Source organism: Cheilinus undulatus, linkage group 6 (genome assembly GCF_018320785.1).
Source record: "Cheilinus undulatus linkage group 6, ASM1832078v1, whole genome shotgun sequence".
NCBI lineage: Eukaryota > Metazoa > Chordata > Actinopteri > Labriformes > Labridae > Cheilinus > Cheilinus undulatus.
In genome coordinates, this window is record NC_054870.1 from 51,541,811 (window position 1) to 51,558,510 (window position 16,700).

At 40.3% G+C, this 16,700-nt stretch overlaps 1 protein-coding gene across 1 annotated transcript in view; it reads left to right on the forward strand.

Annotated features, from left to right (window-relative positions):
• Nucleotides 1–16,700, forward strand: part of wdr11 (WD repeat domain 11) — a 127,892-nt gene that overhangs the window by 57,872 nt on the left and 53,320 nt on the right. The window contains exons 12-13 of the mRNA XM_041789390.1: nucleotides 1,231–1,337; nucleotides 16,171–16,246. Of these exons, the coding sequence (XP_041645324.1) occupies nucleotides 1,231–1,337; nucleotides 16,171–16,246 (183 nt within the window). The remainder of the gene's footprint in view (nucleotides 1–1,230; nucleotides 1,338–16,170; nucleotides 16,247–16,700) is intronic.

Below are 16,700 nucleotides of genomic sequence, written 5' to 3' on the forward strand. Positions count from 1 at the left end.
CGATTCATGCTGGTATGCTTAAAGTCAATGTTGCTCTGATGGTATAATGTTCTTTTTTTTTTCCTAATTAAGACATCCATTTTGGTGGTTTATTACATAATGCACCAAATCCTTACATTTTCTTGATAAAAAAAACTGCAACACCTGCATTTTGTAATAACTGATGCAATATGTAAGAACGTATTACATAGCTAATGCAGCAAAGTTTATTACATATTGCGTTCAAGAATTTTATTACAAAATGTGTCAGATTATTACAAAATGTGGCGTTATTACATAATGAAGTGAAAATTTATTACATTATTACAAAATGTGGCGTTATTACATAATGAAGTTAAAATTTGTTACATTATTACATAATGGGGCATTATTACATAATGAAGTGAAAATTTGTTACATTATTACATAATGGGGCATTATTACATAATGAAGTGAAAATTTGTTACATTATTACATAATGTGGCGCTACAGGCCTCTTATCTAAATTCAGGTGTACATTGTGCAATTATCTGTCCCAGGCTCTATTGTGGAGCAAAAAGCTCAAATATGACTTTCTGGTGCAGTTTTGCAATGCAGAAATCATTACTTGCCCCCCATCTGGAGTTCTTCTTCGCTGCGTAACGTCCTCTGCGAAGAACCTCACTGCTCTGGAATGGTTGGATGAATTTCAAGCTTGTTTGATATTTTGGTCATTCAACTTTGACTGTCCTCACCGTGTTTTACTGTGGTACCTTTGTATCAGTCATGACTGAACCCCTTCAGTTTGCAGACCAGTCCTTGTTTGAAACACTTCTGAAGATTTTGCGTCCTCCTCTGTGCTCGGCGTCGGTGTTATTTCCAGTCTTTGACGTCCACGGAGTTCAAAGCTGAGTGTTTTCTGTGCTGAGGGGAGCGGAGGTGCTTTATGGAAATGAGCCGGGCAGACGTTTGGCCCAGAACAGCCGGGCCAGAGCAGGCCTGGATGCTTAGCATCTCATTTACATTTAGTGTTGAAATTGACTAATTAATCATGTGCCTATTTACCATCTCATTACGGCGAGTTTCTGCCTCCTGAGCTGCTCAAAATTATTCATATTTCTCACCCACTGGTTCCATTTGAGTTTTCAGCTCCTCAGAAATGGATTTAGTGGAAGTTTTAAGGTCTCATTTACATTAGCGCTCTGTGGGATAGAGCACACCTACACCAGAGAGAAACACTAAACTCAATCATATGTGTTATTTCTCCCACAGGGGGATCGAATGGGTGAGCCTCACCAGTTTTCTGTCTTTTGCCACTTCTGCTCCAAACAACATGGGTCTGGTGAGGAACGAGCTGCAGCACGTGGACCTGCCTACAGGTGAGGCTGGCGCTCTCAGACGCGTACCGATACTCCGTCTCTGTGTCGGATGATGGAACTGGCTCAGGGGACGAGCTGGCTAATCCATCACAGGAAATGGTTCATGATAGACGAGGTTTATGTTGGAGGCGTTTGATGTGGTCATTTTATCGTCTTTATTGTCATCCAGCGGCCTGTTTGCTGACTCAGCTGTCCACAGAGGGCTGTGTGTGGGAGGGAATAATCTGCATTATGCCTCCAGTTTAAAATCAAAATCATTGATGCATGCTTTCAACACAAATAGAGTCCTAGACACCCAGTCCTGGGGATTCTCTTGTTTCTGAGATAGCACAATGAATCATTGAATCAATGAATCTGTCCTTGTCCAGCACTAAGTCATAGTAAATACTGAGTCCAGTCCGGTTCAGACCAAAGATTCACTGAGTCTAGTCGAAGCTCTAGATTACTTGTGACAGGCTCTGCCTCATTCTGAAAGCCTGTCAGTTCACACCGCTTTACCTGGATGAGATGATGCAACAACTGATTTCACATTAGGAGCCCAGCCTCGGATGAGAGTAGACCTGAGCCCAAAGTCCAGTTCTGTTGGGTCAGTGTGGATTCAAACCTACCGCACAAGGGCACCGAGTCTGGCTTGGAGATGTGGTCCTGGGCACCATTCAGGTAGACTCTGGTAGACAGACAAAACTTCTGCAGCACTTTTCTAAATGCATGGTGAAAAACACAGTGTAGTCATCAAATGGTCTAATCTGACTCACCTTATGGATGAACACAGGTTGTAGTCAGCAAAAAGGGTTGCTAAGTTGACTCTCAACTCTCCTGTCTCTTCTAAAATAATTGTATCCCTGCAACATGGACCCATTCCATCACCTGAGCTGTAGGTAAATGAGGAAAGGATAAAGCATTCATAGTTGCAAACAATTGTAGCTAGGGCTACACCTAACAATTGTTTCTGTATCGAATAATCTGTTATTTTGAAGATGAATTGAGATTTTTTTTTAATCTAATATATTGCAACTACAGATTTTACAAATGCATTTTAAAAGCTTGTCATTTACATTTGATTAAAAACATTTAAATATGTTTAGGGATAAACTCCATCCTGTAAATCGCCCCTAGATTCTTTCTTCTGAGATGCTTATGTTTTGAAGCTGTGATGCATCATTTCTACTCTGTCTAGTGTAGCACAACTTTACTTTTTTAAACTTATTTTGGAATAAACTCATAACCAACATAAGAAATAATAAGGCTAAATAAACTCAAAAACTCTAGACTCGAAAAGAGGATGAAACAAACTGATATCAATATTCAAACTCAAGAGACTCAGATAAGGTCACTCAAAACAAATAAGCACACAAATTAAATTCTCACAACAACAACAATAACAGTGAGTCTTTTTTCAAGCTCTTTGGTTCAGTAAGATACATGTTTTTTTTTTTCAAGCACTTCGAATCTCAGTTCATTAAACAGTCAACTTAAATTCTAGTAAAGGAAAGGGAAAGGTTCGTTGGTGCTACCAGCCCGGTAAGGCCATGTTGGGTGAAGGGAGATGATGATGTTGATGATGATTTGTCCTGGGTTTAGCTCGCCATCGGGGGATCCGGGGAAAAAAACTGGCCAATTCGCAGTTGTTTCTATACTTTTGTGCTGTCCTTTGGCGAGTTCCAGCAGGCTCTTTTGGTTGTTGAACAGGTTTTAATACAGGTTCAATTCATGAAAAAGTTCCTATGATGTTTCTGAAGTTTTAATCAGAGTTTGAGCAGACTCGGTTGCAGCGATGTCGCCTCTTTGCCTCTCCGTGTCTGTGTCATACTTGCTGCTTAAAAACACTGCATGAGTGCTACCATTGGCTGGAAGCACCGCATGAGATTTGAAAAGAGAAAAAAGAGTGATTTACGAGATTTTTTTTTTTTTTTGTATCATGGCAATTGATATAAAAAGTGTCACAGTTAACAGATTTCATTTTAAAACATTTTCTTAAAATTTACAATACATTCTTTAAACACAACTTGAACATTTTTATCTTTATCACCTTTGTAAAGAAATAAATCTGGTCATTTTGTGACCTGGGTTACACGAGCTCTGCAGAGCAGAATGTTATAGAGATGCTGTTAAGTTTCACCTGGAGGTTAGCAGGTATTTTCCTCTCAACTCGCTCTTTATCGGTGCAAACGCTCTGACAGGGTGCAGCCATCTTTCTCCTGAGGCTGGTATGTGCATCGATGTAGTTACATGATTGATGGCATTGATTACCTGGATGCCCAGCTCTGCAGTAGTTGGTAGTATGAAGCTACAGACGAAAGAACAAACCAGGATGTAATAGGTAGCAACCTCAAAAGAACCAGACTCATGTTAACCAGTCAGGTTTGAGCAGATCTCCACAGTTCTCTCTTATCTCAGCTTAAGGATGAAAATACGACTCATAGTGGGTTGTTTTTAAAAGCTCTTTGACTTATCCATACTATTGATCATTAAAATAACAGACTGTTTATTTTTAAAGACTTTGCATTAAAGATTATTGATATATTGAAAAATTTGACAACCTTTGCAGGAAGCAGTCTGGCCTGGGGAATTTCAGAGATGATTTCTGCAGCTTTGGTGCAGATTCTGTTATTTTTAGGAAGTATTGATTATCCCAAAACAGACCCAGAGCCTTTTTATAAGGCAGCAGGTGAGGAAAACTCCAAGTTTGTGTCATTTCCTCTGTGTGGGGTCCACATTTCTGACTCATAAACCTTGTTCTGTATTTTGACACGCCCTGTGTGGTGCAGGATTTTGCTTTTGCTCTGCAGACCTGGTAACAGCGGAGGAGGCTTTGTTGATTTTATGTTTGTTTCATCGTCGAGGGATCAGCCTGAGGAAAGAGTAGATCCATTATTATTGAACAGGCTCGCTGTTTTAAGAGAAGCTTCAGCGATTTCAGAGCTGGGTGGTTGTGCAGTGACTTTTGATGTTTGGATGATAAGACAAAGGACTCGAGGTGTTTAATGTGTGAAAACCTGCTGGCTCCATTTCACAAAGAAAATATTAGAAGTTAAAGACATGAATAAGGTCAAATAGAGTCAAGTAAACACAGTAACCGGAGCGGGAAAGTTCGGGAGAAAAGTTCAGAGCATCTCTCATCGGCTCAAAGTTAGGAGCATAGAGAGGGCAGTCATCTGCATATCACTGCAGTGGATTTTACAGGTTTGTCTTTATGCCGGCCTGGAGCTGTTCACGTGGTGAGTAGATGATCATCCTAGAGGGCGAGGTTGAAGAGGTGGTAGAGCGGCGTGGATCGACCTTAAATCTTTAGCTCTCACCGAGGCATGCATTCATCAGGAAGTTGCTTCAGGAGGAGCAGAATTAAACATGAACGCTGCCCATCAAGGTTTACGATGCCAAGCAGGGCTGGAAGAATTTACAATACTTTGATTCTTTTCAATGCCACGTGTTTTAAGGTGTTAGAATAGAGTCAGAAAGTATTAAAGACATATTTTAACACAAAGCTGCTCAGAAGACAGAAGCAGTAGCAGTTCTGGCTCAGGTTCATGTACCACTGAATGTCAAATGAGTTACAGGTGGCAAAAATGTACCAAAAGTGCAAAAAAATAAGAGAAAAGTGACTAAAATGGGCAAAAATCAGAGCAAAGGTAGAAAACTGGGAATTCAGTGGAATTTAACTGAAAAGGCAACTTAAATGGGTGAGAATTGGCAAAAATAGGCTACATGGGCAAAAAAATGCAGAAAGCAGGATAAAAGTGTCAAAAATGGGTGAAAAGTGACAAAAAGAAGTGACAAAAATGGGCAGAAAGTGGCAAACAATAGGAGAAAAGTGGCAAAATGTGTGAGAAGTGGAAAAAAAAAAAAGTTACAGGTGGCAAAAATGGTCCAAAAGTGGCAAAACAGTGGTAAAAAATGAGTGAAAAGTGACCAATGTGGGCAAAAATCAGGGAAAACGTGGGAAAAATGGGCAAAACGCATCAAAGAATGGTAAAATGGGAAATAGGTGGCATTTACTTGCAAAAGGCAGCTTAAATGGATGAAAAGAGGTAAAAAAGGGGCATAAAAATTGCAAAAAGCAGGATTAAAGTGTCAAATAGAAGTGGCAAAAATGGGAATATGTTTCAAATTAAGACATAAGAGAGCCACAGATCATCACAAAAGAGCCACACGTTAAGTATCACTGGGTTAGAGGAATAATTTCACACATCTGATTGCAAAGGCCAGCTGCATGTCTGAGGTCAGAGCAGACGTTGGTGGTAAATGCATGGTGTTAGCCTTAAAACATAACAAACATGTAAAGTAAATGCACTACAAAACACATCTGATGAGAGGAGGCCTTGAGAACCAGATCCTGAGATGCTGAAAGAGTCACATATCTGAAGTATCATACCCAGGCCAGAGGTCTCACTAAAGTTAATTCATCCTCCATCCAGCTCCTGGTTCTTGTCTCTGCTGCTCTCTAATAGCTGCGGAGGGACAGAAATGAGGTCGATAGCAGATCCAGACTTGAAGAAAGCTCTTTGTGTTTCTGTCAGAGCCTTTGTTCCTCAGGTCTCCGTATTGCAGAGAGCTCCTGCAGCCATAACAACAAAGAGGAGAGGTTCTTCAGCCTCCCCCTGTGTCTTTGTGTCCGTCTGAGTTTGTGTTTCTCCGAGAGTCTCTCCTGCTCTCCTCCGGGGGACACTCACTCACGCTCTCGTCTAAATTAGGTCCGAACTAAACCGTGTTAGGGAATAACCAGAGGAAGCTCATCTCTGAAAATGAGATCTTATTGTGAGTGCCTGCAGAGCATCTTATATCCCCGTCTGAGCCGTGTCAGGAGTCTATAGACGCTCTGCATCAGCAATGACCACTGTGTGCTCCGAACTCCTCGGGGGCTGCAGAAATACACGGCTTTGTTTTCTCTGCTGAAGAGCGAGGGAGAGAAACGAGAAGGTCAAGTCAAGAGAGCTTTGGCGGCTTCAGATGAGAGTAGATGTGGAAATATTAGGGCTGTGAAATCTTACAGGTTTAATCAAGTTAATCTCAGGTTTCTGTGAATTAATCAGATTAATCACAGGTTGATGAGTCTCTGTTGCCACTCTAAAACTTCGGTGAATCCCTCGTCCTCACCAGTCTTGATCGTCTACAGCTTTTTAGCAATTCATTTGGCAATCGTGCTCGTCAGCATGTCACTCTGATTTCTCTGTGCTGGAACTGATAAGGTAGAGATGCAGAAAACTGGATCAGACTGTTTTAGTTTGGGTCTTCTGCCAACAGCCTCTAATAAAGTAGTCTCTGTCGTTTTAACACCGTGGCTTTCAGGGCTCTTACCGAGGAGATCACTTCATCAGCTGATGAATCTGATGAGCCGACTAACTGCCGTTCAACCACATCCAAGATCCTGCACACTGCAAACTCAGCCAGCTGGAGGGGGTTTGCATCAAACACTGCTTTTTGCGACCAAGACGAAAAAGTGGAAGAACTGCTAATTTTTCAGGGGTTTTTTTCCAATTTTTGGTCAAAAACAAAAAAATGAATAACAAGAGTTTCTCTCAATTTTTGAGTCTGGTTTCAACCAGGAAATGGATCTGTCAGAAAATACACTCACCCACTGAGAGAGGTGAACATTTCAAAATAAAAGCCTCCATGTCAAAACAAGAGCCATTCATTGCATTTTACAGTATTATAAAAAAAAATAAAAAAAATTGGACCCCTTTTTTAAGAAAAAATGTCATTTGTTTTTCTGTTTTTGTAACCAAAATGAAAAAAAAAATGGAAAAACGGCTTGTTTTTCCATTTTATGGTCAAAAACAAAAAAAAGGAATAACGAGGGTTTCTCCTGATTTTTGTGTCTGGTTTCAACCAGGAAATGGATCCACCAGAAAATAAACTGACCCCAGTGGTCACATGATTTCCTTTCCATCAAGTATTTCAATAAATGAAGAAAAAAAAAATAACAGAAATGGAAAAAGAAATTAGACCCTTTTTTTAGGGCCCGAGCACCGATCAAAGGTTGGTGAGGACCCTGTTGGATTTCGTTTGTCCAAAAAAATTAAGGCAATTCGAGGCCCGTTTTCTGGGCCTCAATATATGTTAAACGTCCCTTTTTTTTTTTTTCTCAAAAATTTTCCCCCATGAGAAATAACCATCTGGTGGTGGTCAGTCATGCAGTTTTTTCTTGGGGTGCCAAAAGTAAGATAGGGCCGTGGGTAATATCTATGTGCACGAAAATCGGCACACATATGTATCATGATGAGATGAAAAAAAAATACATTATGACCATCCTCTAAAACGTACAGGAACCGAACTACATACACCAAAATGTAAAAATTTGGCATTTTTTGGCCTTTTTTCACTGACGGACACTCGGCGCATTTGAACAAACTCGTCCGAGGGCGTTCATCTGTTTGACTCCAATATTTTTTTACTCAAACTAGACAACCTTGAGACCCAAACTTGTGTTCTTGGTGAGTTTTCACCATAGGGTGGCGACGTTATTGGAGCACCAACTTAAACTTCGTTTATGTCAATTTTCAGCTGTGAGATTACACCAATATTGCCTTGTAACTTTTTCATGTTTATTTCAATCATCACAAAACTCCACAAAGATAAATGCTCATTGCTCCTGAATACATCCATGCATCAATATCATCACTTTGTCACAGCGCCCCCTTCTGTCAGTCAAACATTCTCTCCACAGATTTTTCGTGTGTTTTTCATGTGTTGTAAACAAAGAAAAATCAGCCCCAGCACACTGTTCTGCTCAGGGTGATAATTTTTGGTATACATGTAGGTCATCATCAGACCTACATAAAAGCCTCTTGGACCCATGTCAAAATCCCAACAGGAAGTCCACCAGCTTCATTGAAATTACACAATAAGATTTTTGATGGTGCCAAATGACCTTTGACCTCTACTTACTTTTTAAAAACTTCATCTTAGTTTTTCAGAATTCTCTAGCAAGACAACAGTGAATCATTGAACATGGCTACATACAAAATTATAATCAGAGTGCCCCCTACTGACAACAGGAAGTGAAAAAAATAGGTCATAGCTCCACTAGTTTTGTCTTTGTTGCCACCCAAAAAAATCAGCCCCGGCACACCGTTCAACCCAGGATTCTGAATTTTTGTGTGCATATATGTCATCATCAGACCTACAAAAAAAGGTTCATGGACCCATAGCCAAATCCCTACAGGAGGTCCACCAGCTTCATTGCAATTTCCCAATAAGAAGTTTTTGATGGTGCCAAATGAATGTAACGCCTTATAACTTTTTAAAAACTTCATTCTATGTTCTTCAAAATTCTCTAGCCAGTGGCAACAGTGACAACAGTGTCACACTGAACTCACCTACATACAAAAAAAATCATCATAGCGCCCTCTACTGACAATCAGAAGTAACTCCAATGAGTCATATCTTCAGTCCGCTTGCTGGACTTTACCTTTTAAGCTCTAATTTAGAAAGACAACTGCAATATTTTTTTCACAACAGAGGCGTTTTTTGAAGGATTCCTCACTTTAGACAGCAGGCACTTGAATATTTTGTCAACTTGCCAGGAATTATGTGTAACTCTCATACTGAACATGTGATTACCTTAAAATTTCCCATATATAATCAAGGTCATAGTTTTTGAGAAGGCTTTTATTTTGAAAGTCGACATCAGATTGCCTTGTTACTGCGCCAGATATATTGTGGGGTGTCCAACAATCCCTCTAAGGTGGAATGAGTCAGTGGTAACAGGGGGTTTCTGAATTATTTCAATTGAACGTTGGGCAGTTTTTTTTTTGTAATTATTTCATTTTAAAGTAAAGCAGTTGCACAATGGATATGGCATATTTGAGAAGGCTTTTATTTTGAAAGTCCACATCAGATTGCCTTGTTACTGGGCCAGATATATTGTTGGCTTTCTACTATCACTCTAAGGTGGAATGAGTGTGTGGTAACCGGTGGTTTCTTAATTATTTCCATTGACATTTGGGCAGTGCGCCAGGATGTGAGGGCCCTTCAGTGCTGCTTGCAGCCATAGTTTTAAGTGCTTTTAGTTTTTTCCATTTTTGATCAAAAATGAAAAAAAAAAAAAAAACGTAATAATGAGAGTGTCTTCCAATTTTTGCATCTGGTTTCAACCAGGAAATGGATCTGCCAGAAACTACATTGACCCTGAGGGAGCACAGAGCTGGAAGTATGAGAGCTGATGAAATGAGAAATCAGCTCTAGCAGACTGTTGATTCGGTCTGTTTTTTTCACCATCCAGGACCACACACCTCATTATAAAGCTATGTGGACTTTTGTTACAGTAAAGACATTCTAAACACAGCGCTCTTTACAACAGCAGCATGCATAGTTGTTAGAAAGATCGTCAAAAGTGTCTTACATATGAGGCCCAGTCTCAGCCTTATATTGCCCATGTGCTGCCTGCCTTAGCTGTCTGAGTGCTCCATAAACTTCTAAGTGAAGTATTTGGCATCAGAAATCTGTGAATGCTCTCAGAGATACGGTCAGTGTAATAGTTTGGGCTCAGAGCCTTTATCCGTCCATTCAGGGTGATGGCGGGGATCACTCACTCCTTTAATGACTCCCTCCAAAGAAGCACAGTCGTCAAAGTTAACAGTCCTCAGCATTCGCTTTGGTTACAGCCTCACACAGCCTTAATTATTTTTCCTTGGCTCTCTCTCCAAGGTGTCCTTGACTCAAACGCTGCTGCCTTTAGCCTGCTCGGGCCGCTTGGATCTCATCGCTGATGCACTCCAGAGTGTGTTAGAGTTTGCTACGGTCACAGCATTTTGGGAATTAGACTTTTTTTCTTTTAAGAGCCAGAAGGCAAAGATCAATATCAATTTAATCTGTGTGTACTCAGTATGGAGATACAAAAGGTCTGAGACGTGTTGAGCCTGTCAGGGAGAGAAAGAGACGACGGAGGGGGAGGGAAACGGCTCTTTGAGATCAGTCTGAAAGAGAAAATGCATCAATGAGTGAAGATGTCTTATTCACAGGGCGCTAATAGACCATGTTTTTACATAAATCAACCTGGGAATGACCCCAAAATAGGCGAATAATTTACAATTCTTTGGAAAGAGCCTCGTTTGACTGCCAATCTCAGAGAGGACAGCCAAACGAGAAGCTCAGATTTAGCCAAGCCACATTCAGGAAGAGTTACAACGGCATGGCTTCACAGTGCCAAGTGAGTAGGCATGAAATCATGGTAAAAGGCAAGGGTGGAATGTTATATAGACCTCAAAGGATGATATCACTTTTTCAGGCAGGGATGGAATATTTTCTAAGCTTTGGAGTGGTGTGAAAGCTCACACAATCTCTGGTGCGGACCAAAGAAGCGAACTCTGGTCTGCTTGAAAACAGGGGGTCTCGGTCCGCTTCCAAACGAACCCTGGCGCTGTTCGTTGGAGGTGTGAAAGCAAAGCGGACCGACTTGTGAATCAAAGACAGCGTAAATTCTGTGTTTTTTTTCATTGTTTATGTGGAAAAAAGACCGGTGGAAGGATCTGGATTTCCCCGTTTTGTCTTCTTCTTCTGCTCCGGCTTTTCTTCTTGGTCGCTGTTTGTTTGTGACGACAGCGCCCCTATTGGGCAGATGTTGTAGGTGTTCAGACGGTTTGGTCCGTTTGACAAAGAACAGTATGAATGCAAACCAAACCAAAGGAAAGGTACAATGTTGCAATTTCAGTTCAAAACGGACCGAGTCCCCCAGACTATCAGGTGTGAAAACGACCTTAAATGAAAATGTAATATAATGTTTTATAACATTTAAAGAATGATATCATTTCCAAAGATGTGGATGGAATGTTTTTAAAGGATAGCAAATGGAATGTTTTGTAATCTCTTAAGGATGACATCACCTCCTAAGATGTGGATGGAATGTTATACAATCTTTAAAGGATGACATCACCTTCTATGGCGAGGATGGAATGTATCTATACGCTTGGAAGGATGGCATCTTTAAAGGATGACAAATGGAATGTTTTTTTTTATGTTTTAAGGATGACATCACCTGCCAAGATGCAGATGGAATGCTATACGACCTTAAAAGTAGGGCTGGGTATTGTTAAGAACCTCATGATTCGATTCGATTCGATATTGATTTAAATGCTTTAATGTCAATTCAGTGAGAAGTAGAAATACACAAATAACCTTTAATAATTATTTTCATGCCCATGTGAACATAGTTGGTAAGTCACCTCACATTTTTGAGCAATAAAACATCTGAAAATAAAAAATTGTACAATAATAACTTATCTGTGCATATGGAGTACAAAAGTAAAAAACATGACTGTTCTGTATAAACACTGAAAAAGTAAAGTGTATGTAAACTTTAATAATATTTCTGTCCTCTTGGAGATTATGATAAACCTCACATAACATGGTTATGGTTGGTTGTTGTTTGGTCGAGTGTGGCCTCCGTCCATACAACATGAATCACACGCACAGCGACCCCCACTGGCCAGGAGGTGAATTGATTCAGAGGATTTGCTGAATCAATATTGAATTGGGGGGGGGGGGGTATTGCAATTCATCGATTAATCGATATTTTTACCCACTCCTACTTAAAAGGATGATATCACTTTCCAGTATGTGGATGGAATGCTATAAAATCTTTAAAGGATGACTTCACCTTCTATGGCAAGGATAAAATGTATCCAAAGCTTTGAAGGATGACATCTTAAACGGGGCAAAAGAACTGAATTTGCATAATCTTTAAAGGATGACATCACCTGCTAAGAGATGGATGGAATGGTATATAATCTTTAAAGTATGACATCATGAAGGCAAGAGTGGAATGTTTGAAAGGCTATTAAGGCTGTCATCATCCTCAAAGGCAGAGGATGGAATGTTTCATAGGTTGTTAAGGATGACATCATCTAATCTGAGGACAGAATATTTGTGTAGCTCAGGCCGTTTGGGGCCATTTCCATTCATTTTTGCCTCATGGTAGGTCATAGTTGAGACCTTTTGAACACGTGGGTGTCACTGTTGAGGACTGCAGGTTTCCTCTCCAGTACCACCCACTTTTTAAAAAGTTGCCAAGAAAGGACAGTCACCATGATGATAGACGCAGGAAGAATGCTGAATTTGGTCTGTTTTTGTCTGAAATGATGTCAGTTCAGGTCCATCTGTTTGCAGCTACGTCTCAGTCTTGTTGATCGCTGCTGTGGTGAATAGAAACACTCTTTATTCATGAAGTTATTAGATCCTGCAGGGACTTTGTGGAGCTGCTTTTGAGACATTAAAGAGAGGCGATTGCAACACACACTGTAATTAATTATTATGTACACATAATTTTGATGCATTATTTTCAGTGTTATTTATTCATGCATGAACACGGCAGGTGTTGTAAGCTCAGCATGGGGAGGTGTTTTCATGATTGTCATCACCTGCAGGTGTCTGTGAGTGCACAGTTTTATTAATAAGACTGGTAAATCTCAGTGAAAGGAAAGCAACAAAAGGAGCTGAAGTTATTCAGACAGTGCTGTTAAGCATTCAGAGAGCTGTAAGTGAAAGAGAAAACATTTTTGTTCGAGCTGTTAGCAATTCAGCTACAAAGAGAGGAGTGAGGCGAGGCAAAGAACAAAGAAAAGGAGTAGAAATCATGAAACAGATACTTACAACCTCATTATCAGTGACTTACTACAGCTGTAAAACAGGATAATCTCAATGAAGAACCACCTCACTGCTCGATGCTTATCCTTCAAATGAAGATGCATAAAACTCTGGTAATCACTGTTTTTAAGTCAAAGAAATGCCAGCTGTTGCAGTAAACAACTATAAAAAGAACCATTCAAATAGCTCAAAATGGCTCATATTTCAGTGTTTTCCCCAAATTCAGCATGAAATGTCACCGTTAATGACTGCAGCAGTCTAATATTTATCCAGCCCCTCCATGATAAGTGTCTTTGGTGCTTCCTGGAGTATCCTTTAGCTTTTCTGACCTTCTACAAATGTGATGCATAGCCAGACGCCAGCGTTGGCAGCATTCCTGAAGAGTCTGAGCCCATTCCTCACAGGTAATGGCCTCCAGTTCACTGAAATCTTTTGGTTTGTGTGCTGCAATGTCTTTCTTTAAATCCCACCCGAGATTTCTACTAGGATTCAAGTGTGGCGACTGTGATGGCCTCTCTAGAATCTTCCAGAATTTCAGCTAAAACCTGCTGAAATAGTATGTCCACGACACACTGTACTACTACCCAGGAACGCCACCCATCAGTGTAAATGTCAGCAGTCCAATTTAGATAAAAGTCCTTACATTAAAGTCTTTACTTTTATCACAATATTCTCTTTGAACTAAAATAAAAAGCCAAATTTTTAAGTTACAGTAGTAGAGGACACAGTAGTCATACAGCCAGTCGTGATCAGCTGATGGCCAGCTGATCACAATTATCGCCTCCCAGCTTCCACAGCCAATCACAGCTCTTTCTCTCAACACAGCAGTGTATTTAAATATGGCTTATTTCTCACTAATCTCTAGTCCCTGCAAGGAAAGTTTCACCCCCTCCACCCCAGCATCCTCCTTTATAGCACAAAGGTAATAGCAACCTCATATTCAGATTGTAGAATACAAAAACGTAGAGTTTAACAGCAACTTGGAGCTCAAATTCACTGTCCAGTAAGATAAACATAAAAATGATGACTTTTCTAAACAAGGATCCACATTGTATCATTATAAAATAAACAAACTTGTGGGTGTTTATGGGTGTCTGTTCCACCAAACTGAGCAAACATCATCTGAACAATAATATAACCGTGAAAAGCAGATGGATTATCCTAATTCTATGTCTGTCATCAGCTCCATCCTGCAAAGCTCCAACCTGAAAAAACTGTGTCTGGTCTGAGAACAGATCTGGCCAATCAGCATCATTTCAGGAGAATGAGGCAGTAGCCAAAGGCGGGATTTAGTCGCACTGGAAGCCAATCGCAAAGGCTGCCACCGGTGTAGCTGGCCGCCTGGTGGGGTCAGGATAGTTTGGACAAAGTACCTGAATGGATGGCTCCTGTCAGTCCTAATGTACCCTCCTAGCAGCTCTGTCTTCTTTAGTTTTAAGATTTAACACCGCCACACCCATCCTCTACCTGGTCGTCCATAAGTGTACATTAAGGAGAGAGCTTTCTGGGGCCCGGCCAAACTGGGGATCCATGGGGGTTGGAAAAACCATGGTCCATTTAAACCGAAGCTGTGATATCCATACTTGATATTTTCACCAGAATAATAAGAACTCTTTTCAACCCAACACATATTTTTTATTAACTTGTGACACAGTTTATACAAATCTTAAAAATATAAACCCCTTTTCTTAAAAACAGAATTAAAATGTCAAGAAAAGGTAGCAAAGCTGTATTTTAAAAGTAGCAGGAATGGGATAAGGTGGCAAAAATTAGATGAAAAAGGCAGAATAATTAATTAAGTGTCCTTGAGTGCTGAGAAAGGCACTTATTAATAAAATGTGTTATTATTATAATAAAATTATAGCTGCAAAGTGGCACAAAATGGGTTAAAGTAGCAAAAATGGGCAGAGACATGGTGAAATAGGATTAAAAAGTAACACAGATGAGGTGTAAAGTTGCAAAGTGGCCATAACAAATGGTGTAAAATTGTCAATATTGGCAAAAAAAGGTCTGAAAGGAGTGAAAAGAGGTTAATAGTGGCAATAATGGCTCATCAGAGGCATCAATAGGCAGAGATTGCCAAAGAAGTTGCAGAAAAGCTGTGGAAAGGACTTAAAAGTGACAAAAATGGCTTCCAAGTAGAAGAAGTTGGTAGAGAAGGTGATGAAATTGAATTAAAAGTGGCAGAAATGTGGAAAATGTGGCTAAATTGTCATAAACTGGGGAAAAAAATGGTAAAAATAGGCAAATAAGGGGTACAAATCACTCAAAATTGATAAAGTGGCAAATAATTGGAGCAAAACTAAACAGGAACAGAGGTTAAAAAGTGGCACAAATAATCTCAATATCAGAGTTAAATTATAGTTTGACACACATATCAGCCCCAAAATGAGGAAACAGTCCGCCAGGACCCTAGCACCAATGCAACTGATATACTTGATATTATCAATGAATCACAACTGGTGAGGGTCCATTCTCTGGGTTTATCAGGGTCCACTCTCTAAGTTTATCAGGGTCCATTCTCTGGGTTTATCAGGGTCCACTCTCTAAGTTTATCAGGGTCCATTCTCTGGGTTTATCAGGGTCCACTCTCTAAGTTTATCAGGGTCCATTCTCTGGGTTTATCAGGGTCCATTCTCTGGGTTTATCAGGGTCCACTCTCTAAGTTTATCAGGGTCCATTCTCTGGGTTTATCAGGGTCCATTCTCTGGGTTTATCAGGGTCCACTCTCTAAGTTTATCAGGGTCCATTCTCTGGGTTTATCAGGGTCCACTCTCTAAGTTTATCAGGGTCCATTCTCTGGGTTTATCAGGGTCCACTCTCTAAGTTTATCAGGGTCCACTCTCTAAGTTTATCAGGGTCCATTCTCTGGGTTTATCAGGGTCCATTCTCTGGGTTTATCTGTTAGCAGGCCTGATCCTCGGCATACTCCGTATGAAGTTAGGTCTTTCCTGAAGGTTGTTGTTTATCCTAAAGAGGCACCTTGATGTTTTGTATGACATCTCCTCCTTTAGGTGAAAACTTGTGAATAAGAAGCTGAGATTAAAATGAAAATATGAGAAGTCATTTGTCATTCTAGCCCCTCCTCTCAGGTGAGCCAGGTGAAAGTAGGACGCTGAGCTCTGAAGAGTAATGAGATGAATGTTTCAGTGGAAGTAAAGACATCTCCATGCTCTCTCTCTCTCTCTCTCTCTCTCTCTCTTTCTCTCTCTCTCTCTCTCTCTCTCTCTCTCTTCCTCTGTTTGTGTTTCAGGGCGGTGTTTTGCATTCCGAGGCGAGAGAGGGAACGACGAGCCGCCCATCGAGATGATTAAAGTGTCTCATTTGAAGTGAGCTTCTGCCGCACCAATAAACAAAAACACAACCAGCATCACAGTTAGTCATGATTTACATGGGACACTCTAACACAAACCTCTATTTTTATTTTAGTGTGATTGCGCTGCTCTCTTTTTAATAAAGGCTGGAGGATCTGAGGGCAGATCTGTAGAAAACACAGCTCTCATTAATTCTTGTTTGTTTATCGTCCCCTAAAACCCTCCTAGATTAGATTTCAGATTGAAGCATAAATCATCTCTGCATCTGTTAATCAGCCAGGGTGACAGTCACTACAATAAAAGATGTTTTTATTATTCAGAAATGAAATATCAGGTTATTAGACCGCAGATGGTTTATTGTTTACTAATGTCTCTAAAAATCCTTTCTTTTCCAGGCTGGATTTCTCCTTCAGACCCTTAGCCTTTGATTGTATTTTGATTTTATTTCACTGAAATTGTGCTTTGATGG